The sequence below is a fragment of the Bombina bombina genome, chromosome 5 (assembly GCF_027579735.1).
Source record: "Bombina bombina isolate aBomBom1 chromosome 5, aBomBom1.pri, whole genome shotgun sequence".
In the NCBI taxonomy this organism is placed as follows: domain Eukaryota; kingdom Metazoa; phylum Chordata; class Amphibia; order Anura; family Bombinatoridae; genus Bombina; species Bombina bombina.
The window spans coordinates 896,673,414-896,688,177 of record NC_069503.1 but is presented as its reverse complement, the minus strand read 5'-3'; the positions used below and the strand labels follow the sequence as shown (position 1 = coordinate 896,688,177).

Below are 14,764 nucleotides of genomic sequence, written 5' to 3'. Positions count from 1 at the left end.
ACTAGACCAGATGATAGCTATGAAACGCTAATGCCTTTATTACAGACGCTTCTTTGCAGGTCTTTAAGCTGGCAACTAAGAGTTCAGGTTTTTTGGTCCTAGCCCGCGGGACCTTATGGATACAGCCTTGGTCTGCGGATGTGTCTTCTAAGACTAAGCTCCTTACTATTCCTTACAAGGGTAAGACCTTGTTCTGCTCTGAAGGAGATCATTTCTGATATCTCGGGCTACTTCCGTAGCATAGTGGGCATTAACACTGCATATGAAGAAGGTACCCCAGGTTCAATACCCTTTAACATATTCTCCCGCAGGGTAAGACAGTGGAAACATCCTAAGCCTGCATGGAGGCCCAACCCTTCTTGGTAGCCCAGGCAAACCAAGAAGTCTGAAATTGGGACTAAGTCAGCGTGAAGGCATGCCTCCGATCCGAGACCGGATCTGGTAGGGGGCAGACTATCCCTTTTTGTTCAGGTTTGGGTGCGGGATGTTCAGGATCCCTGGGCTTTAGAAATAGTGTCTCAGGGGTATAAATTGGAACTCACAAATTTTCCCTTATTGGCAGGTTTGTGCCTTCAAGATTATCTACAGCCCAAATCCGTTTGTGGTTCCCAAAAAGAAGTGGAACCTTCAGACCGATTTTAGACCGGGTTTTCACAAATTTCTAGGAGTTCCGTCTCTCAAGATGGACTCTGTATGTTCCATGCTACCACTGATTCAAGAGGGTCAGCTCATGACCACAGTGGACCTAAAGGATGCATGCCTACATGTTCCCATTCACTGGGACCATTTCCAATTCTAAGGTTTGCATTTTTAGCAAACATTTTCAGTGTGTGGCGTTACCTCTCGGCCTGGCCACTGCTCCAAGAATATTTACAAGGGTACTGGGATCTTTTCTGGCGGTTCTTCGACCGCAGGACATTGGAGTGGCACCGTATCTGGTGGACATTCTAATTCAAGCGCCATTATTTCACCTTGCCAGATTCTGAGGCTGTTTTTGGCCCAACCTGGTGTTATCCTTCCTGTGTACTCATGGGTGGAAGATAAATATGGAACAATGCTCCTTGTTTCCAAGTACAAGGGTAACCCTTCTAGGGACCATAATAGATTCCGTGTCGATAAAAGCTTTTCTGATAGAGGTCAGGTAAACAGAGTTGTTACATACCTGTCGTGCCCTTCAGTCCGCTCTCCAGCCTTCGGTGACTTAATGTATGGAGGTAATGGGCTGATGGTGGCGACAATGGATATTGTCCCTTTTGCTTGGTTCCATCTCAGACCTCAGTTAAGCATGGTCAGGCATTGGATTATACAGACCTGTCTCATCTGATAACTCTAGATCAGGAGGCAAGGGATTCTCTTCGGTAGTGGTTGTCTCTGTATCCTATATCCCGGGGAACCTGCTTTTGCAGGCCGGCTTGGGATTTTGTGACAACGGACGCCAGCCTTCTGGGGTGTGGAGCTGTCTGGAACTCCCTGAAGGCTCAAGGTCTTTGGACTCTGTCAGAGTCAGTTCTCCCTATAAACTTTCTAGAACTGATAGCGATTCTTCATGCGCTTCTGACCTGGCCTTGGTTAGCCGCGGCCATGTTTATCAGGTTCCAGTCGGACTATATTACTTCTGTGGCTTACATCAATCATCAGGGGGGAACAAGAAGTTCCCTAGCGATGACAGAAGTATCCAAAATTGTTCAATGGGCAGAGACCCATTTTTGTTGCCTCTCAGCGATCCACATCCCGGGTGTAGACAATGGGAGGCGGATTTCTTGAGCAGACAGACGTTCCATCTGGGGGAATGGGTACTCCATCCGGAGGTGTTTTCCAAACTGATCCTCAAGTGGGGACAGCCGGAGTTGGATCTGATGGCATCTTGAGGGAATGCCTAACCTACGAGATCCAGGGACCCCAGGCGGCGTTAATTGACGCTCTGGCAGTTCCTTGGAACTTCAGTCTAGCATACCTGTTTTCTCCATTTGCACTTCTTCCTCGGGTGATTGCCCGACTTAACAGGAGAGGGCGTCGGTGATACTCATAGCACCGGCATGGCCTTGAAGAATTTGGTATGCGGAACTAATAGAGATGGCATTTCCACCACCTTGGAGACTGCCGTTGAGGGAGGACCTTCTCATTCAGGGTCCATTCCTTCATCCACATCTAGCTTCTCTGCAGCTGTCTGCGTGGAGATTGAACGCTTAATTTTATCTAAGCGAGGGTTTTCTGATTCGGTCATAGATACCTTGATTCAGGCACGTATGCCTGTTACTAGAAAAATTTACCATCAGATATGGCATAAATATCTTTATTGGTACGAATCCAAGGGCTACTCATGGAGTAGGGTTAGGATTCCCAGGATTTTGTCTTTTCTCCAAGAAGGATTGGAGAAAAGGTTTGTCAGTAAGTTCCTTAAAGGGTCAGTTTTCTGCTCTATCTATTTTGTTACACAAGCGTCTGGCAGATGTTCCAGATGTTCAATCTTTTTGTCAGGCTCTGACTAGAACCAGGCCTGTGTTTAGACCAATTGCTCCTCCTTGGAGTTTGAGTTTCGTTCTTACAGTTCTTCAAGGGGTTCCGTTTGAACCTATGCATTCCATAGATATTAAGTTACTATCTTGGAAAGTTTTTTTTATTTTTGGTTGCTATTTCTTCTGCTCGCAGAGTATATGAGCTTTCAGCATTTCAATGTGATTCTCCTTATCTTATTTTTCATTCAGATAAGGTGGTGTTAAGTACCAAACCTGGTTTTCTTCCTAAGGTTGTTTTGAATAGAAATATTAATCCGAAAATTGTTGTTCCTTCCTTGTGTCCTAATTCTCCTTCTAAGAAGGAGTGGCTGTTACATAATTTGGACGTGGTCTGTGCTTTGAAGTTTTACTTACAGGCAACTAAGGATTTTTGTCTATCGTCTTCCTTGTTTGTTTTGTTTTTCTGGGAAGCGTGGGGGTCAGAAAGATACGGCTACCTCTTTCTCATTTTGGCTGAAGAGTGTCATCCGTTTTGCATATGAGACTGCTGGACAGCAGCCTCCTGATCGAGTTACGGCTCATTCCACTAGAGCTGCGGCTTCCTCATGGGCATTCAAAAATTATGCTTCTGTTGAACAGATTTGCAAAGCTGCAACTTGGTTTTCTCTTCACACTTTTTCCAAATTTTACAAATTCGATACTTTTGCCTCATCTGAGGCTGTTTTTGGGAGGAAAGTTCTTCAAGCAGTGGTGCCTTCCGTTTAGGTTCCCTGTCTTGTCCCTCCCGTTTCATCCGTGTACTATAGCTTTGGTATTGTATCCCACAAGTAAGGATGAAATCCGTGGACTCATCGTATCTTGTAAAAGAAAAGGAATTTTATTCTTACCTGATAAATTTGTTTCTTTTACGATACGATGAGTCCACGGCCCACCCTGTTTTTATATGACAGGTCTTTAGTTTTGTTACACTTCAGTCACCTCTGCACCTTGGCTTTTCCTTTCTCTTCCTAACTTTGGTCGAATGACTGGAGGGGGAGGGAAAGGAGGAGCTTATATATACAGCTCTGCTGTGGTGCTCTTTGCCTCCTCCTCCTGCTGACCAGAAGGCGATATCCCACAAGTAAGGATAAAATCCGTGGACTCATCGTATCGTAAAAGAAACAAATTTATCAGGTAAGAATAAATTTCCTTTTTAAAGTTGTTGCTATTGTTCCTTGATTTATAGATGAATACAAATTTCAGGAAATCATTGACAGTATTTGTTATATAGGTGGATTTTTGTTATGTAACTCTTAGAATTATATTTCTTCTGTTTCCTGTTGTTCATTCAAAGGAACTTTTTGATCAAAACTGAAATGCACATAGATGAATTACACCTTTGATTTTGATCTTGAGACTAAGGGGCCTATTTATTAATGTGCGAGTGGACATGATATAATGAAGCGTATCATGTCCGCCGTGCATCGATAAATGCCGTCAGCATACGCTGTTTCCTGCGAGCCTTAAGGCCCCTATGGTGGAATAGTAATTTTGTTCCCATCATCTAGCTGTATTTTAAAGAATTGTTATATGAACATTTAAACCTCAACATGTCTGCCTGTTGGAATGGACATTAATGCATTTCAGTTTTTAATAGAAGCATTTTTGCAACGTATTTGTTTTAGCAAAAATGCTTCCAATAAAAGCTATCTCTGTTTTAAATGTGTATTTAAGTATGCTCCGTGCACCAGGATTTTAAACACTGGTACATTTAGCCACCAATCAACAAGCACTACCCAGGTGCTGAACCAAAAATGGGCCGGCTCCTAAGTGTAAAATCCTGTTTTTCAAATAAAGATAGCAAGAGAGCGAAGAAAAATTTATAATAGGAGTATATTAGAAAGTTGCTTAAAATTGTATGCTCTATTTGAATCATGCAAACAGGTGTATAATATGTATTAATACTTTCCCCTTCTGGTGAACCGCAGCCGTCCCACAGTCTCTCCCAAGGTCTGTGTGAATATATCAGGTGTGCTAGCTGGAGGCGCTGGTTCAGCTTGTATCAGTCATTGGTATCTTCCTTTCCTTTCCTTCCTCGGTTGTATAAGTCTAGGTACAAAACAGTGGTGCTGAAATATCAGACAATACACCATACAAAGGTGAATATCTACTCACAGTGTATATTGCAGATTACCGGCTCCTTCCCAATATGAAAAGACAATATCACAGATTCAGTAAAAAAGTTTGTCTTTATTTGGCTCAACGCAAAAGCGTTTCAACGGTCCCAGCCGTCTTTCTCAAGAGCAATAAAAGTGCTTTACAAACCAAAGCATACCTTTCCGCTGCACAGGCGGCCTTTAAATACATGTCAGTTACGCTACCTGCTTCCCCATTGTAGGAGAGCAGATTTACACCCGATTCAAAATTTCAATTGTAAATTTAAAATAAACATCTAAAAAAACATAAAAAACAATATTAATTATATTAGAAACTATAAGTTTTTTTTTGTTTTTTGTTTTTTAATTGTTTATTTATAACCGACAAGGTGTACAATCAAATGAATTCAACCTCTTATGCCTCACAGGGCCAGGTAAAACAAAATATATTGCAAAGCAAGACAATTTTAAATTGAAAATTTCACATTTCACATACCAAATTACTTATATGAAGTATTTGTACACCTAGTTGGGATTTTTCTAATTTTAAATAGATAGAGAACCAATTGAATACTCATTAAATTAAATAGACAAGAATAAAAATAATAGTAAAAGAAGAAAAAAAAAAAAAAAAAAAACGATCAAAAAAATAATAATATTTCTCTCTTCTCCCTCCCTCTCCCCTCCCCCTCCATGGCTATAGCTTTTGGCTGGGGAGGGTCACCATAATCCCAAAAGGACCAGTTCCGTATCTTTGAATGGATATATTAAGTATTCAATCTCGCTAGGGGATAAAGCTTTAATAAAATTCGACCACTTAGAAAAAAATCTCTTCACATCTAGGTCACTATGTAGATCGGTATCAAATTGTTCGATAATGCATTGCTTTTTTAACCAATTTTTTACCTCTGAAATACTCAGGGTTGCTTTCAGCTTCCATTTTTTCAAAATTAAATATCTAACCGCAAGTATTACCAAGGTAACTGTTTTAAGTTTATCCTGAGGCAGGCCTAGATCTGTGAGAGGAAAGATTATGTTTGGAGGAGATAATATCAAAGAGGGGACACCCACCATGTTTCTTAACCAGAACTGTATCTTTAGCCAAAAGTTTCTAATTTTTGGACAGTGCCAAAACATATGAATAAGGCTAGCCGATATATATGAACATTTTGGGCACTTGTTAAAGCTGGGATTTCGGCATTTAGTCCCTTTTTCTGGAGTAAAATATGTCATGTGGACTAGTTTTACATGTGCCTCCCGCCATGAGGCAGAGAGAGTAGCACGCGAGATTGCTTGACATGATGCGGTTACAACATTTGCCTGCAATGAAGTTTCCAGTAGAGCTGCTGCCCACTTGGCCTGCAACTTTTCTATTATATCTGGACCTTTAAGTGAGATAAGTTTTTGGTAGATATATGAAATCGAAGTTATACCACTTTTAACTAACGAAAGCCAGTTTTCAAGAAGACCTAAAGACCAATCCCAGCCAAAGTCATTTGTTAATTGAAGAGCAAAGTGTCTCGCTTGGAGGTAAGCATAAAAAATTTTGTTAGAAAGGTGATATTCCTCTTTAAGAGAATTAAATGTTTTAATGCACCTTCTTTCGAAGTCTAACAGCTGAGAAATATTTATAAGGCCCAGCGATTTCCACTTAGTGAAGAGAGCAGATTGTATCCCAGGTTGAAATTGTGGGTTGTTTAAAAGTGGTAAATACCTTGAGATCCTAAATTCAGTATGCGACAAAGAACATAACTTCTTCCACATCTGAATTGGGTTATAGATAGATTTTATCTTTTTTATTTCAGGCGGAAGTATGCTATTATTACAGTGTAGTAAGGCTATCAGGGAGCATGGAGAGGCTATGTTACTTTCCAAATCAAAACTTTTTACATAGTTAGAATTAGCTAGCCAATCCATAGCTACTCTGGCCTGAAACACTACATTGTATAGTCTAATATCTGGTAAAGAGAGTCCCCCAAATTCTGTGGAGAGCACTAACTTAGACAGTGAGATCCTTGGTTTCCTATTCTGCCAGATGAAAGAGCGAAGAGCGGAGTTAAAGGATAGTATATCTTTCATTTTCAAGACAAGTGGAGTGTTCTGAAGCACATATAAGATTTTAGGTAACAGAGACATTTTATAGAGTGCTATTCGTCCTGATAGAGACAGAGGGAGATTCTGCCAGTTTTTAAAGGCTTGCTTAACTTTATTAAGAACGGGTACAATATTAAGGTCATACCAGGCATTGGGATTAGGAGAGATCCAGATACCTAAGTATCTGAATGCATTCTGAACTATAGAAAACGGGATATTTTCACAAGAGTCTTTGGTTTGTTTAAGCCAACATAACTCAGACTTTAAGATGTTCACCTTATAGCCAGAAAATGAGCCAAACTGCTCCACAATTTCAAGAAGTTTAGGGATGTTTCTAGCTGTATCCGATATATATACCAATACGTCATCTGCGTATAATGCAATTTGCAGTTCTTTTTTTTTTATTTTAATCCCTTGCAATTGATGTCGAATCTGTATAGCAAGAGGCTCAATGGCCATATCGAAGAGGAGAGGAGAGAGAGGACACCCCTGCCTGGTTCCCCTCTCGAGTCTTATATCTTGAGTCATATCACCATTTACTAAGATTTTTGTGGAGGCATTCCTATATAAGTTATTAAATAAACGGAGCATATTACCTCCTATACCAAACTGCTGTAGTGTAAAGGACAAGTGATCATGATGTACCGAGTCAAATGCCTTTTCAGCATCTATAGAAATGATTGCCCTGTCAGAGGTGTGTCCCCCCCCCAGCCCTCCTGATTCCTCCACCTTCTTAAAATATTCTATAGTCAAGAAAACCTCTCTTATCTTAGCTGAAGAGTTTCGCTTCAAGATAAAACCAGCTTGATCTTTATGTATGATAGTGGGAAGGAATGATTGAAGTCTGTGTGCGAGGATAGCTGTGAAAAGCTTGTAATCTGTGTTTAGAAGTGCAATGGGCCTGTATGATTCCTTTTTGTTTGGTTCTTTCCCCTGCTTGAGTATGAGAGTTGTATATGATGCGACAAATTCTTTAGTAGGGCTACTACCAGTGATATAAATATCGTTAAAGAGTGAAGTTAGATAACATGTAATTTCTGGTGCCAGTATTTTGTAGAATTCATTCGGGAGCGCATCCGGTCCCGGGGCTTTGTTAAGGGCTAGCCTTTGGATTGCCATAGAGATTTCTATTTCAGAAATTGGGGATTGTAAAGTTTCTATTAAGTCTGGAGTTAAAGTTGGTATCACTATTTTATTCCAGAAACTTTCCCTCTGAGTAAAATTGGAGACCTTATGGGAGTATAATGTCTTGTAATATTCTTCAAATTCCTTGCATATTTCTTCTGAGGAGGTAAGAGATTTAGTACCCTGGGTAATAGACTTTATTGTGGAGGAAGATCTATCAGCCTTAACCAGGTTTGCCAAAAGCTTCCCAGTCTTGTTACCATATCTGTATAATTTGGCACGTAGCCTAAGGTCTCTCTGGGTCGATTTATAAAGTAAAAAAGAGTCCCTGACAGCTAGTGCCTTAATGTACCTGGACCAATTTTCAGAAGTTTTTTGAAAAATATACCGGTTATATGCATTCATGACTGCCTTTAATACTTCACTTTCCCTTCTTTTGAGTTTTTTGGATCTGGAGATGGAATAAGCTATAATTTCCCCACGGAGAACTGCCTTAGCAGTCTCCCAGAATAAAGCGGGCTGAGGAATGTGTTCTTGGTTAAAAGATACATATTCACGGAACCTAGAGATAAGCCAGTTTTTAAATTTGAGGTCGGTTGCTAGGAAACGTGGAAAGAAGAAACCGGAATTCCTGATACTTGGAGAATTTAATTGAATATCAAGAGTGATCGGGGCGTGATCTGAGATGGTGATGGGTGAGATCCCAGCCACCATCTTCATGTTACATGCTCTTTCATCTAGCAGAATTAGATCTATTCTTGAAAGGGTTTTATGTGCCCTGGAGTGACATGTAAACTCCCTATGATCAGGATTTTGGATCCTCCAGATGTCGCAAAGTTTCAAATTACTAAACAATTTAGTGAATAGCTTTGACTCTAGATTGTCTCTTTTGGTTTTATAGGGAACAGAGCTTTGCCTAAGCCTATCAGCCGGATATTGAGGGGCCATGTTGAAGTCACCTCCAAGTATTAAATACCCTTCTGAGAATAAGAGAAGTTTATTTTGTAACGTTTCCCAGAAGGGAAGGCTGAAAACGTTGGGGGCATATACGTTGCAAAATGTGTATACCATTTTTAAAACTTTGATTTTAGCCATCAGATATCTCCCCTCTTGATCCGTATCTACCTGAATAACCTCGTAAGGGAGTTTCTTCCCCAAGAGGATTGCTACTCCACTTTTTCTTTTTGTGGTGGAAGAGAATAAAACTTCTTTAACCCAAGAGGTCTTAAGTTTTAATACCTCTTCAGGTTTCAAATGCGTCTCTTGTAAAAAGGCGATGTCAGTGTTGTTTTTTCTTAACTGAGAAAGTATTGCCTTTCGTTTTGTAGGCGAGGTTAGACCACCTATATTCCAGGAGGTCAATTTTAGATTACCCTCCCCAGCCATTTTTCACAGGACTCTCGAAAAGAGAGAAGGAAAAAAGGAGAGAAAGAGAGAGAAAAAAGAAGAGGGAAAGAAAAAAAAAAAAAAAAAAAAAACCATAAAAGAAAAAACACCACGTTCCCAGTTTGCCATCCCGCATGCCCCTGGATAGCAAGCAGCTAAGAGCCCCTTATCCTTTTTTCCCATCTTAACCCTAAATATAAACAATTCCTTCAAAACCAAGTACATATTTTTTTCTGTCTTGTTTTGTCTTCTCTCAATTTTTAATCTGGAGGGAAGGATTCTAAATAAAATTTGGCTGCCTCTCGTGCTGTGTCAAAGAAGTGTGAGTGTCCATCTATCGTAATTTTCAACCTGGCTGGATACAGCAAGGTTGCTTGGATTCCTTTCTTGATAAAGTTTGTGCAATGTGGAGCTAGCTCCCTCCTTTTAGTGGCAGTGCCAGCTGAGTAATCTTGAAACAGATAGATTTTTGCATCACCTAGAAAAATAGGTTGGTGTTTGCGAAAGGCCTGAAGAAGAATGACTTTCTGTTGAAAATGCAAAAACTTTGCTATAATTGGTCTTGTCTTTGTGTTAGTTCTATGTGTGTCGAGTGTACCTATCCTATGGATTCTTTCAATAATAATAGATGGATAACTTTCTGGAATCTGAAGTAAACGAGGAAGTGTGACAGTTATTAACTTGTCTAGGTCCTCAAATTGCCTATCCTCCGGAACCCCTATAATCCTGAGGTTGTTCCTCCTTGACCTGTCCTCCAGATCTTCAATTTTGTTTTGCATTCTCAACAGAATATCATTTGTGGACTCACAATTTGCTGTGTAATTTACAGTCAGATCCTCCAAATCAGAAATTCTCTGTTCAGCCTCGGATAATCTAGAGGCGAACTGCTTCACTTCATTGGATAGAGAGGCAATATCTTGTTTGATTTCTACTTTTAATAGATCAAATTTAGGGGTTAGTGCCTCTGAAATTTTCAAGACTAATGTATGTATGTCCAGCGAGTCAGGTGTGCCAGGTAATGAGGAAGTAGGTGGATGTACATCCGTTGAGATTTCAGGAGCAGCTTTGTTCCTCTTATCTCTTTGCCTCCCCGCCATAGCTGCAGGAGAAATTGTGGAGTGCCCGTGAAGAAATTTATCCATCTAAAAAAGGGTGAATTGGGAAAACTTCTAGAGTGATTCTCCAAAATGTGGAGTGACGTGAGAAGAAAGTGAAATATACGTGATTTTAATTAGAAAAAGGGGGTAATATATACCCACTAAAGTTAATGTGAAAAAAAAGGAGGGGGGGGGAAGAAAAAAAAAAAAAAAAAGGAGCAAAGTGTTAGCGGTTTACGCTGTGAAAATTATGACGTAATGTGTAAAAAAAGGTGATTGTAAGTGATATAAATTCTCCTAAACAGCTATAAGAGGAGACGCTGGGCAGCCAGTGAGAAAAAAAAAAAAAAAAAAAAAAAAAAAAGGAAATAATGCTAAAGCTTATCTAAAAGGAGAGGCAACCACTAGGGAAAGACATGAAAGGCGAAAGATTTAGTCTTACCCTCACTGTTTTATATATTACACAAGTTGTAAATATACATGACTTTCTGAGTTTATCCCTGATGAGAAAAATAAAAAATAAGGAACAGAGCAAATTAACTCAGAAAGAGGAAAAATAAAGAAAAAGATAGCTAACTATCTCTTAAAGCAAAAACACTAGGCGCACCTATGTTCTGTAGCTATATACGTTCTTCCAGGCACAATACATTTTGTTGGTTGAATTTATTATTTAACAATAAAGAAGCAATGGGTTGAGAGGAGTATTTAGTCTTATATACAAGGCACTTAAATTGTGTCCATTAGGACTTATGTGGTACACTGGGTGTCCCTAAATAGAGGAAACATACCCATAGGTGTCAATGGGTGCCAGAGAAGTAAGATTATGAATCCCTATAAATGTATTGTTTCTATGTTACTTAGGAATTACAATGTTTTAACCTCTCAAAATACAGCAGTTTGAATATATAGAGTTATCCTAACTTTCTAGGGTTAACCCAAGACAGAGAGAGAAAGAAAAAACAATCAAAACAAGATAGCTTAATAAAGAGGGGGGAGAACTAAATTCCCCACTAAAAGATGTAACACTTAGGTAAACCTATTTAAGCAAGAAGAGACAGTATAACACTTGATATTACAATGTTGCAATAATGTTACTATTTGGCAGCTTTGAAATTACACTTCCCAGAAAAGAAAAACTACTTTAGTCGTGCAAAGAGAAAACAGAAAGAAAAAAACCCTTTCCAGGGGGTACAATGATTAAGGTTACAATTACTAAGGCGGTTCCACCGTACTGGGCAGAGTAGACTTTTAGTAACCAGTAATTGGAATTAGTGATATAGATCTGCTATTTCTTAACGTTATGTTTAGTCTTTTATAGATTTAGTCCTGAGTTTTTCTTCCCCCTCATTTATTCTCTTCCTCACGGCTGTTCCCCTTTTCCTTCCACAGTAATCAGTTGGTATACTCTTTACCCCCTCTCCTCTCAGGCCACTCTATGCCTGTAGCTCCTGCAGGGTCTTTTTATAAATTGAGATACATCTCTTGGTGAACAGAGCCAAATAAAAACTTCTTGTTAAAATGGGGGTATTTCATTAGCAGATAAACAGTGAGAACAGGTATGTATTTATCCCCAACAAATTTTACAGGTGTGAGTCAGAGTCCAGGAATAACCCCCCTCCTCAAGCGGGCAGACAATAGGAAACACAGTACCTGCAGGGCTTACTCTCTCCAGCCGTCTTTGGTTCGCCACCTGGTGGTTTAGTATGAGGCCCCTAGGGGCGATGATCCGTATGATGCAGCCGTCTTTTGCCTACCCCTCTTGCAACTGCTTAGGCTCGGTGCAGCGTTCACAACCCCTCCTCCTCTCTCGCAGCACCGGTGGGAGAGGAGTGAGAGGCGCTAATTCCAGAAGCGGGGAAAGAGGCAGGATCGCAGACCAGGCTGCAAGAAATCCCGCCGCAGAATGCCAGGCAAACACTCACCCCCTCTCTCGCAGCACCGGTGGGAGAGGGGGGAGTCAGATACAAGGGGATGGAGCCCCAGCAGGCAGAAGGGCAGAGAACGCCAACAGGTCAGTCAGGCGGCAGCTCCCCGCCGTCCAGCGGAGTCCCACAAGGGGGCGTGAAGGTAGACAGGTGGGTGCAGGTGCGGCCAGATGGTGAGGAGCCCTGCGGTCAGGAGGCGGTAAGTCCCAGAGGGGAGGAGGGGGGGGGGGACAGGAGACGTTTGCAGGATCTCAACTCCTTATGGCTCGATTTTCAATAGAGCTCCAAGAGAGGGTAGAGAAAAAAAGAACAGTGCGGGGGGATTTTTAAAGTGTTCTTTAGATAAAACTTTTCCTGAGGATAGTTAGCGGGCTGATCCCCGAACCAAAGCCATGTCCACCGGGGTTTTGTAAAAGGAACAGTGCAATAGAAGGGCACTGCTAGGTTCCCAGAACGCTGTAGCTGTATATCCCTGTAGCAATCCCTATTTTGGGGTGAGGCGCGAGAAGGTTACCGCCAGCAGCCGTTGGGACTGGAGGTGAGAGCACAGCAGCAATGCCTTGCTCCTCCTCCACCGGAAACTCTCATTCCTCACTATAAGTTTGTTTTAAAATATAAAATTTCTGTAGATATCATCATTTTTGCCGGTTTTGTAGTTCCCTTTCAGGTAGTTTTCTGTTTCAAGTTCTCTTTCAGGTGAAGATCACATGTTATAGGTTGTCCAATGAAATTCAGTTTCTGGTATAGTGATGTTTTGTAGTTAATTAATTTAAAAAACAATAAAAAAAAAAAAAAAAAATATATAAAAATATAAAAAAGGGAACTGCAAAACATCACTATACCAGAAACTGAATTTCATTGGACAACCTATAACATGTGATCTTCACTGACATACCGGACCTGAAAGAGAACTTGAAACAGAAAACTACCTGAAAGGGAACTACAAAACCGGCAAAAATGATATCTACAGAAATTTTATATTTTAAAACAAACTTATAGTTTCTAATATAATTAATATTGTTTTTTATGTTTTTTTAGATGTTTATTTTAAATTTACAATTGAAATTTTGAATCGGGTGTAAACCTGCTCTCCTCCAATGGGGAAGCAGGTAGCGTAACTGACATGTATTTAAAGGCCGCCTGTGCAGCGGAAAGGTATGCTTTGGTTTGTAAAGCACTTTTATTGCTCTTGAGAAAGACGGCTGGGACCATTGAAACGCTTTTGCGTTGAGCCAAATAAAGACAAACTTTTTTACTGAATCTGTGATATTGTCTTTTTATATTGGGAAGGAGCCGGTAATCTGCAATATACACTGTGAGTAGATATTCACCTTTGTATGGTGTATTGTCTATTTGAATCATGAAAGAAGAAATTTGGGGTTAGTGTCCCTTTTTAATGTTAAAATCATGATTGGGCATGTGGAAAGAGGAACAATCACAATATAGATCACACTGCAACAAATCTACACAGGAGACGGCAGTACTACACATAGGCACTGAATGCCACAGGAAAAGGAAGAACCAATTAAGCATTACATTAATATTGAATATAATATTGAGAAATGGGACATACATCATGACAGTTCATTGTAAAGCTATTTCTGGCATGTTTTAATATAATAAAAGTTCTGTTATAAATAAATGTTCTCCTTAATAGAATAGTTTTTTTTTATTGCAATATGGATGAAATGGAAGGTCTTTTTTGTTTTATTCAGTCAATTTCATTTTTTACATAAAATATTTTATTTCATCTTATTCTAAAAAGTAAAACCATGAAACCATTGAACCAGTATATATTAAATTAAGAAGTATTTGCATGGATATAGTGCACAATTTGCATACTCACATTAATTCTATTCATTGTTTCTCTTCACGGCTATAGGGATATTTAGGATGCTTTATGAAAAATTCAAATTTCCATTAGTTCCTGTCTATGGAGGTTTTCCAGTCAAATTGCGCACATATCTTGGTGACCCTATACCGTACGATCCAAATCTTACTGCTGTTGAACTAGCTGCAAAGGTGAGATGTTCACTTTCTTTTAATCCACACCTTTTTGTTTTATTTTAATGCTTATTAATTCTATTGTATAAGTAGGTCATTACAAGTTAACATTTCTTTCTGAACTTTTAAGTTGTTCTTTTGTCTCTCCCTTTGAGTTCCCTATAAATTATGCAATGCATTCAATAGCTTTTGTTATTCTTTGCGGTTTTAAATGATGATCTGTTTCTATGGAACACGGAAGCCATTTTGTCTTTCTACTTGGATATATTGCAAAGGGTTTAAACAAATATTTAACTTCAGCTTCAAAGCAGGAATGCACTACTCAGAGCTAACTGAATACATCTGGTGAACAAATGACAAGAAACAAATGTGTGTAGCCACCAATTACCAGCTAGCACCTAGTAGTGCATTGCTGCTACTGGGGATATGCACATATGCTTTTCAACAAAGGATACAAAGGGAACAGTGTAAGTTTGATAACAAAAGTGACTTTAAAAAGTGTCTTAAAATTGCATGCTCTGTCTGAATCATGAAAGTTTTTA

At 39.7% G+C, this 14,764-nt stretch overlaps 1 protein-coding gene across 1 annotated transcript in view; it reads left to right on the top strand.

Moving 5' to 3' along the window:
- The window catches only part of TMEM68 (transmembrane protein 68), an 82,573-nt gene that overhangs the window by 65,679 nt on the left and 2,130 nt on the right, over positions 1-14,764 (top strand). Inside the window, exon 7 of the mRNA XM_053715048.1 lies at positions 14,101-14,240. Coding sequence (XP_053571023.1) covers positions 14,101-14,240 — 140 coding nt within the window. The remainder of the gene's footprint in view (positions 1-14,100; positions 14,241-14,764) is intronic.